The sequence below is a fragment of the Ranitomeya imitator genome, chromosome 7 (assembly GCF_032444005.1).
Source record: "Ranitomeya imitator isolate aRanImi1 chromosome 7, aRanImi1.pri, whole genome shotgun sequence".
NCBI lineage: Eukaryota > Metazoa > Chordata > Amphibia > Anura > Dendrobatidae > Ranitomeya > Ranitomeya imitator.
In genome coordinates, this window is record NC_091288.1 from 3,685,520 (window position 1) to 3,703,997 (window position 18,478).

Sequence of the window (18,478 nt, forward strand, 5' to 3'; positions counted from 1 at the left end):
CTCCTGCAACAAAGTGGGACATGTTAGCGCTGTCTGCCCTGAAAGGGAGAAACGCCCAACTACCACCACAAAGCCGTCTGTGTCCTCACTGTCTCTCCTCTTTGTGGCCGCCTCTGATGCGAGGGCTAATGAGATCTGTCAATCTGTCACTGTTGGCAATAATGTCACCATTGGTCTCAGAGACACTGGGGCAGAGGTGACCCTGGTGCGTCCAGCCATGATAACCCCTGCCGATATCATACCAGGAAAGACTATGGCTATAACCGGGATTGGAGGGGTCAGCCCGGCCGTGCCCATGGCCCGTGTGTACCTGGACTGGGGAGCAGGGAAAGGACTGAGAGAACTGGGAGTATCAGATGCCATTCCCACCAATGTGCTGCTAGGCATGGACCTGGGGAGGATGGCGTCCCACTATGTTCCTCCCTTGCAAGTAAATGATGCAGAGAAGGTGGAAGAAAGTGACCCACCTGAGATCCCGTGCGAGGAGGGAAAATGTCCCAATGCACAGGACTGTAATTATGTGGCAGCTGTGACCCGGAGTCAGGCTGCGGCTCAGACTCAGGCCCAGAGATTGGAGGATGAGTCTCAGACAGAACTGCCAGAACAGGAGGCCCATACTGTGGTCCCGGAGCCTCCATACATGGCAGACCCACCAAGGTCCCCGATAACAGACACTGAAGACTGCGCTTCAGACCAGGGCCTGGCAGTCACACTAGGCCGGGGCCTGCAGGCTGACCGTCAGAGCTTCCAGGAGGCCCATACTGTGGTCCCGGAGCCTCCATACATGGCAGACCCACCAAGGTCCCTGATAACAGACACTGAAGACTCCGCTTCAGACCAGGGCCTGGCAGACACACTAGGCCGGGGCCTGCAGGCTGACAGAGCTTCCAGGAGGCCCATACTGTGGTCCCGGAGCCTCCATACATGGCAGACCCACCAAGGTCCCTGATAACAGACACTGAAGACTCCTCTTCAGACCTGGGCCTGGCAGTCACACTGGGCCGGGGCCTGCAGGCTGACCGTCAGAGCTTCCAGGAGGCCCTGCAGACAGATATCAGTCTGGAGGAGCTCAGATGTCTTGCAGACCGACCCCCTGCTGCTTCTGACAGTGAGAGTATACTGGGACCAGGGCAGACTGTATACAGAGACTATGCCCACGGATACTACAGAATCTTGGGACTATGAACGGCGGCTGATCGTCCCTTATCCGTTTAGGGAACAATTATTGAGAATTGCCCATGAAATTCCTCTGGCCGGACACCTTGGAATACAAGAGACTAAAGCTCGCCTGACACATAACTTCTATTGGCCCAAGATGGGGACAGATATTGCCAATTACTGCCGATCATGCGTAGTTTGTCAGAGAGTTGGAAAGTCCGGGAATATACAGAAAGCTCCATTGATACCACTGCCTGTGATCGATGAGCCTTTCCAGCGAGTGGCTGTGGATATCATAGGGCCACTTGCAATCCCTAGCAGCTCTGGTAAAAAGTACATCCTCACAGTGGTGGACTATGCTACACGATACCCGGAAGCTGTGGCACTATCCTCCATCCGAGCAGACAAAGTGGCGGATGCTTTACTGACTGTGTTCTCTCGTGTGGGTTTCCCCAGGGAAATGTTGACCGATCAGGGAACCCAGTTCATGTCTGATCTGATGGAAAGCCTCTGTGAAAGAATACAAGTACAGCATTTTGTGGCCAGCGCCTATCATCCCCAAACCAACGGACTCTGCGAGCGTTTTAATGGAACATTAAAGCAAATGCTGAATATGCTGGTGGAGACTGAAGGGAGAGACTGGGAGCGGTACCTTCCCCATCTGCTGTTTGCCTACAGAGAGGTACCCCAGGCGTCTACTGGACTCTCCCCCTTTGAACTGGTCTATGGGAGGAGGGTCAGGGGGCCACTTGATCTGATTAAGGACTGTTGGGAGGACGACCCCAGAACTACTGAAATCTCAGTGGTTGAATATGTCCTGCGGCTCAGAGAGAGAATGCAAAAACTGAGCAACCTGGCCCATGAGAACGTGGCCCAGGCCCAAACCAACCAGAAGGTCTGGTACGACCATAATGCCAGACTAAGGGCCTACGAGAAAGGGCAGAAGGTTTGGGTGTTGGTCCCTATGTTACAGAACAAATTGCAGGCCGCATGGGAGGGACCATATACTGTACATAAGCGGCTGAATGATGTTAATTATGTGGTGACCCTAGATGAGCATGCAAAGCGTCAGAAAGTGTTTAATGTGAATATGCTGAAGGCTCATCATGGCAGGGAGGCCTGTGTCTTACCCGCCTGTAGCCGGCCTGAAGAGGGGGAGGCTGATCTGTTATTAGATGTGGGGGCTGGGACTCAGTACATGGAGTCCCTGGAGTCAGCAGAGTTTAACCCTGAGCTATCCCACAGTCAGAGGTCTGAGCTGATGGGGGCGCTCAGCGAGTTCACCGAAGTCTTCACAGGGGAGCCTGGGAGGACGCACTTAGCAGTTCACCATGTGGACCCTGGTACTAATCCCCCAGTACGGCAGTCTGCACACCGTGTGTCAGCAGAGGTGAAGGCCCACATGAGGGAACAGGTAGAGGAGATGCTGAAACTCAAGGTGATACAAAAATCCCAGAGTGCCTGGGCCTCGCCTGTGGTTCTTGTCCCAAAAAAGGACCGTACTACCCGGTTCTGTGTAGACTACAGGAAATTAAATGTACTGACTACATGTGAGGTCTACCCCATGCCGAGGATAGATGAGCTGTTAGAGCAGCTAGCTAAAGCATCGTACCTCACCATCATGGACCTGAGTAGGGGATACTGGCAGATACCCCCGACCAGAGAAGCCCCGGAGAGGTCTGCCTTTATAACGCCATTCGGGCTGTTTGAGTTTCTGGTGATGCCCTTTGGTATGAAGAATGCCTCTGCCACCTTCCAGAGGTTGGTCAATCACTTATTGGAAGGGTGTGATGGTTTTGCCATCGCTTATCTTGATGATATCGCCATCTTTAGTGATTCTTGGGAGGAACACCTCGTACATCTTTCGCAGGTGTTGCAAAAGCTTAAAACTGCAGGTCTTACCGTTAAGGCTACTTTCACACCAGCGTCGTACAACGCACGTCGCAATGCGTCGTTTTGCAGAAAAAACGCATGCTGCAAAGTTGTCTGCAGGATGCGTTTTTTCTCCATAGGCTTGTATTAGCGATGCATTGCGACGCATTGCCACACGTCACAACCGTCGTGCGACGGTTGCGTCGGACCGTCGGCACCAAAAAACGTTGCTTGTAACGTTTTTTGGTGCATTGTGTCCGCCATTTCCGACCACGCATGCGCGGCCGGAACTCCGCCCCCTCCTCCCCGCAACTCACAATGGGGCAGCGGATGCGTTGTAATAATGCATCCGCTGCCCCCGTTGTGCTGCGTTGACACAGGATGCGTTGGAATGTCGGCCTGACGCACTGCGACGGGCCGATGCTAGTGTGAAAGTAGCCTAAGCCAGGGAAGTGTCAGGTAGCCATGCGGGAAGTTCAATACCTGGGACACCGGGAGGACTGCTAAAACCTGAGCCAGGGAAGGTAGAAGCCATTACAGCCTGGGCCACCCCACGAACCAAGAAGCAGGTACTGTCCTTCCTGGGTACTGCTGGCTACTATAGGAGGTTTGTACCAAACTGCAGTGCTCTGGCCAAACCGTTAACTGATCTGACCAGGAAGAGACTTCCTAAAATTGTCTCCTGGAGTCCTCAGTGTGAGGAATCATTTTCTGCCCTAAAGTCGGCATTGGTTAGTTCACCCGTCCTGGAGGCTCCAGATTTCACTCGCCGGTTTGTAGTGCAGACAGATGCCAGCACCTATGGGCTAGGTGCAGTTCTCAGCCAGGTGAACCAACAAGGAGAGGAACACCCAATTCTGTACCTAAGCAGGAAACTCCTGCCCAGAGAAGTGGCTTATGCCACCATTGAAAAAGAATGTTTGGCAATTGTGTGGGCTCTGCAGAAGCTGCAACCATACCTCTATGGGCGCAACTTCACCGTGATCACGGATCATAACCCACTGAGTTGGCTCAACAGATGGAGTCTGATATTACAGCAATATGATGTCACGATTCAGCATAAGAAGGGAGTCGATCATGACAATGCTGATGGCCTATAAGCATTGAACCTTTTTGTATTAAAGTATAAAACTTTAACAAGTTGAACCTTGAATGTTCTAAAAGGATCCATAGCCTAAGGTGTGTGAGCCTTATGAGTGATAGACATTATTAGTATTATTATTAGTCCGGGACTCATCGCCCGTGTGTTCGGTGAGTGGTGGCAGCGTGTATGAGCGGCTGTGTGGCCTGGGTCGGTGTGTGATTTATGCTCCCCTTACAGCATAGGACAGAGGTTGAATGCTGGACGGAGAGTGGGGAGATAGATTAACCCTTGCAGGTACAACCCAAAGTCACGTGTGAGAGCAGGCACATGACGAATAAGTGACACCATGGAGAAGGGATCCGTGACAGCAGCTCTGGGGATGGCTGGAGGATAAGAACCGATGTCCAGCAGTGTAGTGAGCGCTGCTCTGGGTGTGGCTGGAGGATAAGAACTGATGTCCAGCAGTCTAGTGAGCGCAGCTCTGGGTGTGGCTGGAGGATAAGATACCATGTCCAGTAATGTAGTGAGCGCAGCTCTGGTTGTGGCTGGAGTATAAGACACCATGTCCAGCAGTGTAGTGAGTGCAGCTCTGGGGGTGACTGGAGGATAAGACACCATGTCCAGCAGTGTTGTGAGCGCAGCTCTGGGGGTGACTGGAGGATAAGACCCAATATGCAGCAGTCTAGTGAGCACAGCTCTGGGGGTGGCTGGAGGATAAGACACCGTGTGCAGCAGTATAGTGAGCGCAGCTCTGGGGGTGGCTGGGGTGTAGCACCCAGTGTCGGGGTTCACGCTCTTCCTCTTCTCTCCTCGCAGTGCCCTCCACGTCCTCCGATTTTGCTGCCGTTGTCCGGTTGACTTTGAGTTCTGCTTCGTCTGTTCTCCTCCTCACAAGGACTTCACCGTCTCCCCGGCTTCAGGTGCGTGCTGTGCCCAGTAGAGGTGTGAGGGGTCTCTGGTGCCCCCACACTGACCCTGTCTGCTGCCCCCACACTGGCACTGTCTGCTGCCCCCACACTGGCACTGTCTGCTGCCCCCACACTGGCACTGTCTGCTGCCCCCACACTGACACTGTCTGCTGCCCCCACACTGGCACTGTCTGCTGCCCCCACACTGGCACTGTCTGCTGCCCCCACACTGACACTGCTGCCCCCACACTGACCCTGTCTGCTGCCCCCACACTGACACTGTCTGCTGCCCCCACACTGACACTGCTGCCCCCACACTGACCCTGTCTGCTGCCCCCACACTGACACTGTCTGCTGCCCCCACACTGACACTGTCTGCTGCCCCCACACTGACCCTGTCTGCTGCCCCCACACTGACCCTGTCTGCTGCCCCCACACTGACCCTCTCTGCTGCCCCCACACTGACCCTGTCTGCTGCCCCCACACTGACCCTGTCTGCTGCCCCCACACTGACCCTGCCTGCTGCCCCCACACTGACCCGGTCTGCTGCCCCCACACTGACCCTGTCTGCTGCCCCCACACTGGCACTGTCTGCTGCCCCCACACTGGCACTGTCTGCTGCCCCCACACTGGCACTGTCTGCTGCCCCCACACTGACACTGTCTGCTGCCCCCACACTGGCACTGTCTGCTGCCCCCACACTGGCACTGTCTGCTGCCCCCACACTGACCCTGTCTGCTGCCCCCACACTGACACTGTCTGCTGCCCCCACACTGACACTGCTGCCCCCACACTGACCCTGTCTGCTGCCCCCACACTGACACTGTCTGCTGCCCCCACACTGACACTGTCTGCTGCCCCCACACTGACCCTGTCTGCTGCCCCCACACTGACCCTCTCTGCTGCCCCCACACTGACCCTCTCTGCTGCCCCCACACTGACCCTCTCTGCTGCCCCCACACTGACCCTGTCTGCTGCCCCCACACTGACCCTCTCTGCTGCCCCCACACTGACCCTGTCTGCTGCCCCCACACTGACCCTGTCTGCTGCCCCCACACTGACCCTGTCTGCTGCCCCCACACTGACCCTGTCTGCTGCCCCCACACTGACCCTGTCTGCTGCCCCCACACTGACCCTGTCTGCTGCCCCCACACTGACCCTCTCTGCTGCCCCCACACTGACCCTGTCTGCTGCCCCCACACTGACCCTCTCTGCTGCCCCCACACTGACCCTGTCTGCTGCCCCCACACTGACCCTGTCTGCTGCCCCCACACTGACCCTGCCTGCTGCCCCCACACTGACCCTGTCTGCTGCCCCCACACTGACACTGTCTGCTGCCCCCACACTGACCCTGTCTGCTGCCCCCACACTGACACTGCTGCCCCCACACTGACACTGTCTGCTGCCCCCACACTGACCCTGTCTGCTGCCCCCACACTGACACTGTCTGCTGCCCCCACACTGACACTGTCTGCTGCCCCCACACTGACCCTGTCTGCTGCCCCCACACTGACACTGCTGCCCCCACACTGACCCTGTCTGCTGCCCCCACACTGACCCTGTCTGCTGCCCCCACACTGACACTGTCTGCTGCCCTCACACTGACCCTGTCTGCTGCCCCCACACTGACCCTGTCTGCTGTCCCCACACTGACACTGTCTGCTGCCCCCACACTGACCCTGTCTGCTGCCCCCACACTGACCCTGTCTGCTGCTCCCACACTGACCCTGTCTTCTGCCCCCACACTGACCCTGTCTGCTGCCCCCACACTGACCCTGTCTGCTGCCCCCACACTGACCCTGTCTGCTGCCCCCACACTGACCCTGTCTGCTGCCCCCACACTGACCCTGTCTGCTGCCCCCACACTGACCCTGTCTGCTGCCCCCACACTGACCCTGTCTGCTGCTCCCACACTGACCCTGTCTGCTGCTCCCACACTGACCCTGTCTGCTGCCTCCACACTGACCCTGTCTGCTGCCCCCACACTGACCCTGTCTGCTGCCCCCACACTGACTGTCTGCTGCCCCCACACTGACCCTGTCTGCTGCCCCCACACTGACACTGTCTGCTACCCCCACACTGACCCTGTCTGCTGCCCCCACACTGACCCTGTCTGCTGCCCCCACACTGACCCTGTCTGCTGCCCCCACACTGACCCTGTCTGCTGCCCCCACACTGACCCTGTCTGCTGCCCCCACACTGACACTGTCTGCTGCCCCCACACTGACCCTGTCTGCTGCCCCCACACTGACACTGTCTGCTGCCCCCACACTGACCCTGTCTGCTGCCCCCACACTGACCCTGTCTGCTGCCCCCACACTGACTGTCTGCTGCCCCCACACTGACCCTGTCTGCTGCCCCCACACTGACACTGTCTGCTGCCCCCACACTGACCCTGTCTGCTGCCCCCACACTGACCCTGTCTGCTGCCCCCACACTGACCCTGTCTGCTGCCCCCACACTGACCCTGTCTGCTGCCCCCACACTGACCCTGTCTGCTGCCCCCACACTGACACTGTCTGCTGCCCCCACACTGACCCGGTCTGCTGCCCCCACACTGACCCTGTCTGCTGCCCCCACACTGACCCTGTCTGCTGCCCCAACACTGACACTGTCTGCTGCCCCCACACTGACCCTGTCTGCTGCCCCCACACTGACCCTGTCTGCTGCCCCCACACTGACACTGTCTGCTGCCCCCACACTGACCCTGTCTGCTGCCCCCACACTGACACTGTCTGCTGCCCCCACACTGACACTGTCTGCTGCCCCCACACTGACCCTGTCTGCTGCCCCCACACTGACACTGTCTGCTGCCCCCACACTGACCCTGCCTGCTGCCCCCACACTGACTGCTGGCTCTAACACTATGTACAGGCAGCGGACGCCGGCCATTGATCAGGCCCTTGTTATTAGGAGGCCCCATGTCCTCGGGGACCAGGCACATGACGTCCTTCTGGGACGAGTTCACTTCAGTGCAGTAAAATCAATGCTCCGATAATGTAATAATGTCCAGAAGGAGAAACGAGGAGCAGTCAGTGTAACCGGATTACCGGAGTCATCGTGTCAGAGCCGCGCCGCTGACAAATCTCTACTAATAGCAAGCACAGTGAGGAGCCGAGCAAGGAAGGAGCCGAGACGAAGAATGATTGTCCTATAATGCACAGCACACATAATCTGCATAACCAGGACGTATCCTATACTATCCTCCAGAGCTGCACTCACTATTCTGCTGGTGCTGCAGTCACTGTGTACATACATTACATTACTGATCATGAGTTACATCATGTATTATACTCCAGAGCTGCACTCACTATTCTGCTGGTGCAGTCACTGTGTACATACATTACATTACTGATCCTTAGTTACCTCCTGTATTATACTCCAGAGCTGCACTCACTATTCTGCTGGTGCAGTCACTGTGTACATATATTACTGATCCTGAGTTACCTCCTGTATTATACTCCAGAGCTGCACTCACTATTCTGCTGGTGCAGTCACTCTGTACATACATTACATTACTGATCCTGAATTACATCCTGTATTATACCCCAGAGCTGCACTCACTATTCTGCTGGTGCAGTCACTGTGTACATACATTACTGATCCTGAGTTACATCCTGTATTATACTCCAGAGCTGCACTCACTATTCTGCTGGTGCAGTCACTGTGTACATACATTACATTGCTAATCCTGAGTTACATCCTGTATTATACTCCAGAGCTGCACTCACTATTCTGCTGGTGCAGTCACTGTGTACATACATTACATTACTGATCCTGAGTTACATCCTGTATTGTACCCCAGAGCTGCAGTCACTATTCTGCTGGTGCAGTCACTGTGCACATACATTACATTACTGATCCTGAGTTACATCCTGTATTATACCCCAGAGCTGCAGTCACTATTCTGCTGGTGCAGTCACTGTGCACATACATTACATTACTGATCCTGAGTTACCTCCTGTATTATACTCCAGAGCTGCACTCACTATTCTGCTGGTGCAGTCACTGTGTATATACATTACATTACTGATCCTGAGTTACATCCTGTATTATACTCCAGAGCTGCACTCACTATTCTGCTGGTGCAGTCACTGTGTACATACATTACTGATCCTGAGTTACATCCTGTATTATACTCCAGAGCTGCACTCACTATTCTGCTGGTGCAGTCACTGTGTACATACATTACATTACTGATCCTGAGTTACATCCTGTATTATACCCCAGAGCTGCACTCACTATTCTGCTGGTGCAGTCACTGTGTACATACATTACTGATCCTGAGTTACATCCTGTATTATACCCCAGAGCTGCACTCACTATTCTGCTGGTGCAGTCACTGTGTACATACATTACATTACTGATCCTGAGTTACATCCTGTATTATACTCCAGAGCTGCACTCACTATTCTGCTGGTGCAGTCACTGTGTACATACATTACATTACTGATCCTGAGTTACATCCTGTATTATACCCCAGAGCTGCAGTCACTATTCTGCTGGTGCAGTCACTGTGCACATACATTACATTACTGATCCTGAGTTACATCCTGTATTATACTCCAGAGCTGCACTCACTATTCTGCTGGTGCAGTCACTGTGTACATACATTACATTACTGATCCTGAGTTACATCCTGTATTATATCCCAGAGCTGCACTCACTATTCTGCTGGTGCAGTCACTGTGTACATACATTACATTACTGATCCTGAGTTACATCCTGTATTATATCCCAGAGCTGCACTCACTATTCTGCTGGTGCAGTCACTGTGTACATACATTACTGATCCTGAGTTACATCCTGTATTATACCCCAGAGCTGCAGTCACTATTCTGCTGGTGCAGTCACTGTGCACATACATTACATTACTGATCCTGAGTTACATCCTGTATTACACCCCAGAGCTGCACTCACTATTCTGCTGGTGCAGTCACTGTGTACATACATTACTGATCCTGAGTTACATCCTGTATTATACCCCAGAGCTGCAGTCACTATTCTGCTGGTGCAGTCACTGTGTACATACATTACATTACTGATCCTGAATTACATCCTGTATTATACCCCAGAGCTGCACTCACTATTCTGCTGGTGCAGTCACTGTGTACATACATTACATTACTGATCCTGAGTTACCTCCTGTATTATACTCCAGAGCTGCACTCACTATTCTGCTGGTGCAGTCACTGTGTACATACATTACATTACTGATCCTGAGTTACATCCTGTATTATATCCCAGAGCTGCACTCACTATTCTGCTGGTGCAGTCACTGTGTACATACATTACATTACTGATCCTGAGTTACATCCTGTATTATATCCCAGAGCTGCACTCACTATTCTGCTGGTGCAGTCACTGTGTACATACATTACTGATCCTGAGTTACATCCTGTATTATACCCCAGAGCTGCAGTCACTATTCTGCTGGTGCAGTCACTGTGCACATACATTACATTACTGATCCTGAGTTACATCCTGTATTACACCCCAGAGCTGCACTCACTATTCTGCTGGTGCAGTCACTGTGTACATACATTACTGATCCTGAGTTACATCCTGTATTATACCCCAGAGCTGCAGTCACTATTCTGCTGGTGCAGTCACTGTGTACATACATTACATTACTGATCCTGAATTACATCCTGTATTATACCCCAGAGCTGCACTCACTATTCTGCTGGTGCAGTCACTGTGTACATACATTACATTACTGATCCTGAGTTACATCCTGTATTATATCCCAGAGCTGCACTCACTATACTGCTGGTGCAGTCACTGTGTACATACATTACATTACTGATCCTGAGTTACATCTTGCATTATACCCCAGAGCTGCAGTCACTATTCTGCTGGTGCAGTCACTGTCCACATACATTACATTACTGATCCTGAGTTACATCCTGTATTATACCCCGGAGCTGCACTCGCTATTCTGCTGGTGCAGTCACTGTACATACAACATTACTGATCCTGAGTTACATCCTGTATTGTACCCCAGAGCTGCACTCACTATTCTGCTGGTGCAGTCACTGTACATACAACATTACTGATCTTATATTATACTCCAGAGCTGCACTCACTCTTCTGCTTCGGTCATATTTCATAGAGTCAGTGGATGTGTTATCTCTGTATGTAATCTGTGTATTGAGCTCAGTGGTGATGGAGTTAACCCTGTGTCTTCAGTGCAGCCTCTCGCTCTGTCCTCTGTTGCAGGGGTGGTCCTGGGCGGGGGGCTTCTGGAGGTGACTGTCACCTATACTCCATCCAGCTATGGAACTGCTCAGGTCCGGTTGGAGCTGCTGATCTCTGAATTCAATGCCGAGCCTCGTGTCTGTGTGGTCACCGGCACGTGCTGGCCTCTGCTGGCTACAAGGTATGTGCAGTCCTGCGAGGAGCCGCACGGTGAGTGTTGTAGAGTCGCTGGCGGCAGCATATTACGAGGTACAGCACCCACCGGCCACATCGCACACCGCGGAGGAGGAAGACGTGTTGTGGATTTACTGTGCTCTGTGTTTGAAGTTTCCTATTATTTATATCTTCGTGCATCGAGGCAGGACTGTGGGCGAGCTTGTGAGTGGGACTGTGGGCGAGCCTGTGAGTGGGACTGTGGGCGAGCCTGTGAGTGGGACTGTGGATGAGCCTGTGAGTGGGACTGTGGACGAGCCTGTGAGTGGGACTGTGGACGAGCCTGTGAGTGGGACTGTGGGCGAGCCTGTGAGTGGGACTGTGGACGAGCCTGTGAGTGGGACTGTGGATGAGTCTGTGAGTGGGACTGTGGACGAGCCTGTGAGTGGGACTGTGGATGAGCCTGTGAGTGGGACTGTGGACGAGCCTGTGAGTGGGACTGTGGGCGAGCTTGTGAGTGGGACTGTGGGCGAGCCTGTGAGTGGGACTGTGGGCGAGCCTGTGAGTGGGACTGTGGACGAGCCTGTGAGTGGGACTGTGGATGAGCCTGTGAGTGGGACTGTGGACGAGCCTGTGAGTGGGACTGTGGACGAGCCTGTGAGTGGGACTGTGGACGAGCCTGTGAGTGGGACTGTGGATGAGCCTGTGAGTGGGACTGTGGACGAGCCTGTGAGTGGGACTGTGGACGAGCCTGTGAGTGGGACTGTGGATGAGCCTGTGAGTGGGACTGTGGATGAGCCTGTGAGTGGGACTGTGGGCGAGCCTGTGAGTGGGACTGTGGGCGAGCCTGTGAGTGGGACTGTGGATGAGCCTGTGAGTGGGACTGTGGATGAGCCTGTGAGTGGGACTGTGGACGAGCCTGTGAGTGGGACTGTGGATGAACCTGTGAGTGGGACTGTGGATGAGCCTGTGAGTGGGACTGTGGATGAGCCTGTGAGTGGGACTGTGGGCGAGCTTGTGAGTGGGACTGTGGGCGAGCCTGTGAGTGGGACTGTGGATGAGCCTGTAAGTGGGACTGTGGATGAGCCTGTGAGTGGGACTGTGGACGAGCCTGTGAGTGGGACTGTGGATGAACCTGTGAGTGGGACTGTGGATGAGCCTGTGAGTGGGACTGTGGATGAGCCTGTGAGTGGGACTGTGGACGAGCCTGTGAGTGGGACTGTGGACGAGCCTGTGAGTGGGACTGTGGATGAGCCTGTCAGTGGGACTGTGGATGAGCCTGTGAGTGGGACTGTGGATGAACCTGTGAGTGGGACTGTGGACGAGCCTGTGAGTGGGACTGTGGACGAGCCTGTGAGTGGGACTGTGGACGAGCCTGTGAGTGGGACTGTGGACGAGCCTGTGAGTGGGACTGTGGACGAGCCTGTGAGTGGGACTGTGGACGAGCCTGTGAGTGGGACTGTGGACGAGCCTGTGAGTGGGACTGTGGACGAGCCTGTGAGTGGGACTGTGGACGAGCCTGTGAGTGGGACTGTGGACGAGCCTGTGAGTGGGACTGTGGATGAGCCTGTGAGTGGGACTGTGGATGAGCCTGTGAGTGGGACTGTGGATGAGCCTGTGAGTGGGACTGTGGATGAGCCTGTGAGTGGGACTGTGGATGAGCCTGTGAGTGGGACTGTGGATGAGCCTGTGAGTGGGACTGTGGATGAGCCTGTGAGTGGGACTGTGGATGAGTCTGTGAGTGGGACTGTGGATGAGCCTGTGAGTGGGACTGTGGACGAGCCTGTGAGTGGGACTGTGGACGAGCCTGTGAGTGGGACTGTGGACGAGCCTGTGAGTGGGACTGTGGACGAGCCTGTGAGTGGGACTGTGGACGAGCCTGTGAGTGGGACTGTGGACGAGCCTGTGAGTGGGACTGTGGACGAGCCTGTGAGTGGGACTGTGGACGAGCCTGTGAGTGGGACTGTGGACGAGCCTGTGAGTGGGACTGTGGACGAGCCTGTGAGTGGGACTGTGGACGAGCCTCTGAGTGGGACTGTGGACGAGCCTGTGAGTGGGACTGTGGACGAGCCTGTGAGTGGGACTGTGGATGAGCCTGTGAGTGGGACTGTGGATGAGCCTGTGAGTGGGACTGTGGGGCGAGCCTGTGAGTGGGACTGTGGATGAGCCTGTGAGTGGGACTGTGGATGAGCCTGTGAGTGGGACTGTGGATGAGCCTGTGAGTGGGACTGTGGATGAGTCTGTGAGTGGGACTGTGGATGAGCCTGTGAGTGGGACTGTGGATGAGCCTGTGAGTGGGACTGTGGATGAGCCTGTGAGTGGGACTGTGGATGAGCCTGTGAGTGGGACTGTGGATGAGCCTGTGAGTGGGACTGTGGATGAGCCTGTGAGTGGGACTGTGGATGAGCCTGTGAGTGGGACTGTGGATGAGCCTGTGAGTGGGACTGTGGATGAGCCTGTGAGTGGGACTGTGGGCAAGCCTGTGAGTGGGACTGTGGGCGAGCCTGTGAGTGGGACTGTGGATGAGTCTGTGAGTGGGACTGTGGATGAGCCTGTGAGTGGGACTGTGGATGAGTCTGTGAGTGGGACTGTGGGCGTTATTGTGAGTGGGACTGTGGATGAGCCTGTGAGTGGGACTGTGGGCGAGCCTGTGAGTGGGACTGTAGATGAACCTGTGAGTGGGACTGTGGATGAGCCTGTGAGTGGGACTGTGGGCGTTATTGTGAGTGGGACTGTGGGCGAGCCTGTGAGTGGGACTGTGGATGGGCCTGTGAGTGGGACTGTGGATGAGTCTGTGAGTGGGACTGTGGGCGTTATTGTGAGTGGGACTGTGGATGAGCCTGTGAGTGGGACTGTGGACGAGCCTGTGAGTGGGACTGTGGGCGTTATTGTGAGTGGGACTGTGGATGAGCCTGTGAGTGGGACTGTGGGCGAGCCTGTGAGTGGGACTGTGGATGAACCTGTGAGTGGGACTGTGGATGAGCCTGTGAGTGGGACTGTGGATGAGCCTGTGAGTGGGACTGTGGATGAGCCTGTGAGTGGGACTGTGGGCGAGCCTGTGAGTGGGACTGTGGGGCGAGCCTGTGAGTGGGACTGTGGATGAGCCTGTGAGTGGGACTGTGGATGAGCCTGTGAGTGGGACTGTGGATGAGTCTGTGAGTGGGACTGTGGATGAGCCTGTGAGTGGGACTGTGGATGAGCCTGTGAGTGGGACTGTGGGCGAGCCTGTGAGTGGGACTGTGGATGAGCCTGTGAGTGGGACTGTGGATGAGTCTGTGAGTGGGACTGTGGATGAGCCTGTGAGTGGGACTGTGGATGAGCCTGTGAGTGGGACTGTGGATGAGCCTGTGAGTGGGACTGTGGATGAGCCTGTGAGTGGGACTGTGGATGAGCCTGTGAGTGGGACTGTGGATGAGCCTGTGAGTGGGACTGTGGATGAGCCTGTGAGTGGGACTGTGGATGAGCCTGTGAGTGGGACTGTGGATGAGCCTGTGAGTGGGACTGTGGGCGAGCCTGTGAGTGAGACTGTGGGCGAGCCTGTGAGTGGGACTGTGGGCGAGCCTGTGAGTGGGACTGTGGGCGAGCCTGTGAGTGGGACTGTGGATGAGTCTGTGAGTGGGACTGTGGATGAGCCTGTGAGTGGGACTGTGGATGAGTCTGTGAGTGGGACTGTGGGCGTTATTGTGAGTGGGACTGTGGATGAGCCTGTGAGTGGGACTGTGGGCGAGCCTGTGAGTGGGACTGTGGATGAACCTGTGAGTGGGACTGTGGATGAGCCTGTGAGTGGGACTGTGGGCGTTATTGTGAGTGGGACTGTGGGCGAGCCTGTGAGTGGGACTGTGGATGGGCCTGTGAGTGGGACTGTGGATGAGTCTGTGAGTGGGACTGTGGGCGTTATTGTGAGTGGGACTGTGGATGAGCCTGTGAGTGGGACTGTGGACGAGCCTGTGAGTGGGACTGTGGGCGTTATTGTGAGTGGGACTGTGGATGAGCCTGTGAGTGGGACTGTGGGCGAGCCTGTGAGTGGGACTGTGGATGAACCTGTGAGTGGGACTGTGGATGAGCCTGTGAGTGGGACTGTGGGCGTTATTGTGAGTGGGACTGTGGGCGAGCCTGTGAGTGGGACTGTGGATGGGCCTGTGAGTGGGACTGTGGATGAGTCTGTGAGTGGGACTGTGGGCGTTATTGTGAGTGGGACTGTGAATGAGCCTGTTTGTGGAACGTGGCAGGGCCTGTAGTTTGGTTCCTTTCCCCTCCGTTTGTCGGGGTGTCTTTTCTTTATGTACGATGTGCTGGCGCCGTTGCAGCTTTGCAGTCGTCAGTGGAGCTTGCGCAGATTGAACTCATTAGTCTTCAAGGATATGGCGGCTTCACCTGCATAGTTTGCTCAGTGCCACTGGCGCCATTGTACTGAAGCCACCATTGATAAATCTGCTGAAGCGTCACCCACTGCTAAAACGGCGCCAGCACGAAATTTTTAAAAAGAAAACAAAAAGTCACCCAGACACAACGGAGGGGATGGAAAAAAGCTGGAGACCCTGCCAACAGTCTCGCCCATGCACAGTCCCGTCCATATGCCCATCCATGGCCCTGCCCACAAGTCACGCTCCTGCCCACAGATCCACTTCCAGCCTGCCCACAGATCCGCCTACAGCCTGCCCACAGTCCCACATACAGTCCCATGTACAGCCCCCCACAGTTCCGCCTACAGCCCCATCTACAGTCCTGCCCACAGCCTGTCCACAGTCCCACATACAGCCCCCCACAGTCCCAACTACAGCCCCACCTACAGCCTCCTACAGAGTCCTGCCTACAACCGCGTCTACAGCCCCATGTAGAGTCCTCCCTCATTCCCACCTACGGTCCGCCCACAACCCCGTCCACAGTCCCACTTACAGCTCCCCATAGTCCTGCTTACAACCGAGTCTGGAGCCCCCCTCAGTCCCAACTACAGCCCCGCCCACAGTCCTGCCTACAGTCCGCTCACAGTCCCACTTACAGCTCCCCACAGTCCCAACTACAGCCCTGTCCACAGTCCCACATACAGCTCCATCCACAGTCCTGCCTACAACAGCGTCTAGAGCCCCACCTAGAGCCCTCTCTCAGTCCCACCTACAGCCGCGTCTAGAGCCCCACCTAGAGCCCTCCCTCAGTCCCACCTACAGCCGCGTCTAGAGCCCCACCTAGAGCCCTCCCTCAGTCCCACCTACAGCCGCGTCTAGAGCCCCACCTAGAGCCCTCCCTCAGTCCCACCTAGAGCCCTCCCTCAGTCCCACCTACAGCCGCGTCTAAAGCCCCACCTAGAGCCCTCCCTCAGTCCCACCTAGAGCCTTCCCTCAGTCCCACCTACAGCCGCGTCTAGAGCCCCACCTAGAGCCCTCCCTCAGTCCCACCTACAGCCGCGTCTAGAGCCCCACCTAGAGCCCTCCCTCAGTCCCACCTAGAGCCCTCCCTCAGTCCCACCTACAGCCGCGTCTATAGCCCCACCTAGAGCCCTCCCTCAGTCCCACCTAGAGCCCTCCCTCAGTCCCACCTACAGCCGCGTCTAGAGCCCCACCTAGAGCCCTCCCTCAGTCCCACCTACAGCTGCGTCTAGAACCCCACCTAGAGCCCTCCCTCAGTCCCACCTAGAGCCCTCCCTCAGTCCCACCTACAGCCGCGTCTAGAGCCCCACCTAGAGCCCTCCCTCAGTCCCACCTAGAGCCCTCCCTCAGTCCCACCTACAGCCGCGTCTAGAGCCCCACCTAGAGCCCTCCCTCAGTCCCACCTAGAGCCCTCCCTCAGTCCCACCTAGAGCCCTCCCTCAGTCCCACCTAGAGCCCTCCCTCAGTCCCACCTACAGTCCTGCCTACAGTCCTGCCTACAGTCCGCCCACAGTCCCGCCCCGATGCACAAAGATATGAATATAAGGAAACTTATAGAAAATCTACAAAACGTCTTTCTCCACCTCAGGTCTCCGATGTGCCCGGTTTGTGCTTTACGTCTGTAGTACATATACAGGTCCTTCTCAAAAAATTAGCATATAGTGTTAAATTTCATTATTTACCATAATGTAATGATTACAATTAAACTTTCATATATTATAGATTCATTATCCACCAACTGAAATTTGTCAGGTCTTTTATTGTTTTAATACTGATGATTTTGGCATACAACTCCTGATAACCCAAAAAACCTGTCTCAATAAATTAGCATATTTCACCCATCCAATCAAATAAAAGTGTTTTTTAATAACAAACAAAAAACCAACAAATAATAATGTTCAGTTATGCACTCAATACTTGGTGGGGAATCCTTTGGCAGAAATGACTGCTTCAATGCGGCGTGGCATGGAGGCAATCAGCCTGTGACACTGCTGAGATGTTATGGAGGCCCAGGATGCTTCAATAGCGGCCTTAAGCTCATCCAGAGTGTTGGGTCTTGCGTCTCTCAACTTTCTCTTCACAATATCCCACAGATTCTCTATGGGGTTCAGGTCAGGAGAGTTGGCAGGCCAATTGAGCACAGTAATACCATGGTCAGTAAACCATTTACCAGTGGTTTTGGCACTGTGAGCAGGTGCCAGGTCGTGCTGAAAAATGAAATCTTCATCTCCATAAAGCATTTCAGCCGATGGAAGCATGAAGTGCTCCAAAATCTCCTGATAGCTAGCTGCATTGACCCTGCCCTTGATGAAACACAGTGGACCAACACCAGCAGCTGACATGGCACCCCACACCATCACTGACTGTGGGTACTTGACACTGGACTTCAGGCATTTTGGCATTTCCTTCTCCCCAGTCTTCCTCCAGACTCTGGCACCTTGATTTCCGAATGACATGCAAAATTTGCTTTCATCAGAAAAAAGTACTTGGGACCACTTAGCAACAGTCCAGTGCTGCTTCTCTGTAGCCCAGGTCAGGCGCCTCTGCCGCTGTTTATGGTTCAAAAGTGGCTTTACCTGGGGAATGCGGCACCTGTAGCCCATTTCCTGCACACGCCTGTGCACGGTGGCTCTGGATGTTTCCACACCAGACTCAGTCCACTGCTTCCTCAGGTTCCCCAAGGTCTGGAATCGCTCCTTCTCCACAATCTTCCTCAGGGTCCGGTCTCCTCTTCTCGT

At 55.0% G+C, this 18,478-nt stretch overlaps 1 protein-coding gene across 1 annotated transcript in view; it reads left to right on the plus strand.

The window, feature by feature from the left end:
• CFAP221 (cilia and flagella associated protein 221) overlaps nucleotides 1–18,478 on the plus strand; it is a 204,972-nt gene that overhangs the window by 79,444 nt on the left and 107,050 nt on the right. Inside the window, exons 7-8 of the mRNA XM_069732565.1 lie at nucleotides 4,931–5,034; nucleotides 11,245–11,404. Of these exons, the coding sequence (XP_069588666.1) occupies nucleotides 4,931–5,034; nucleotides 11,245–11,404 (264 nt within the window). The remainder of the gene's footprint in view (nucleotides 1–4,930; nucleotides 5,035–11,244; nucleotides 11,405–18,478) is intronic.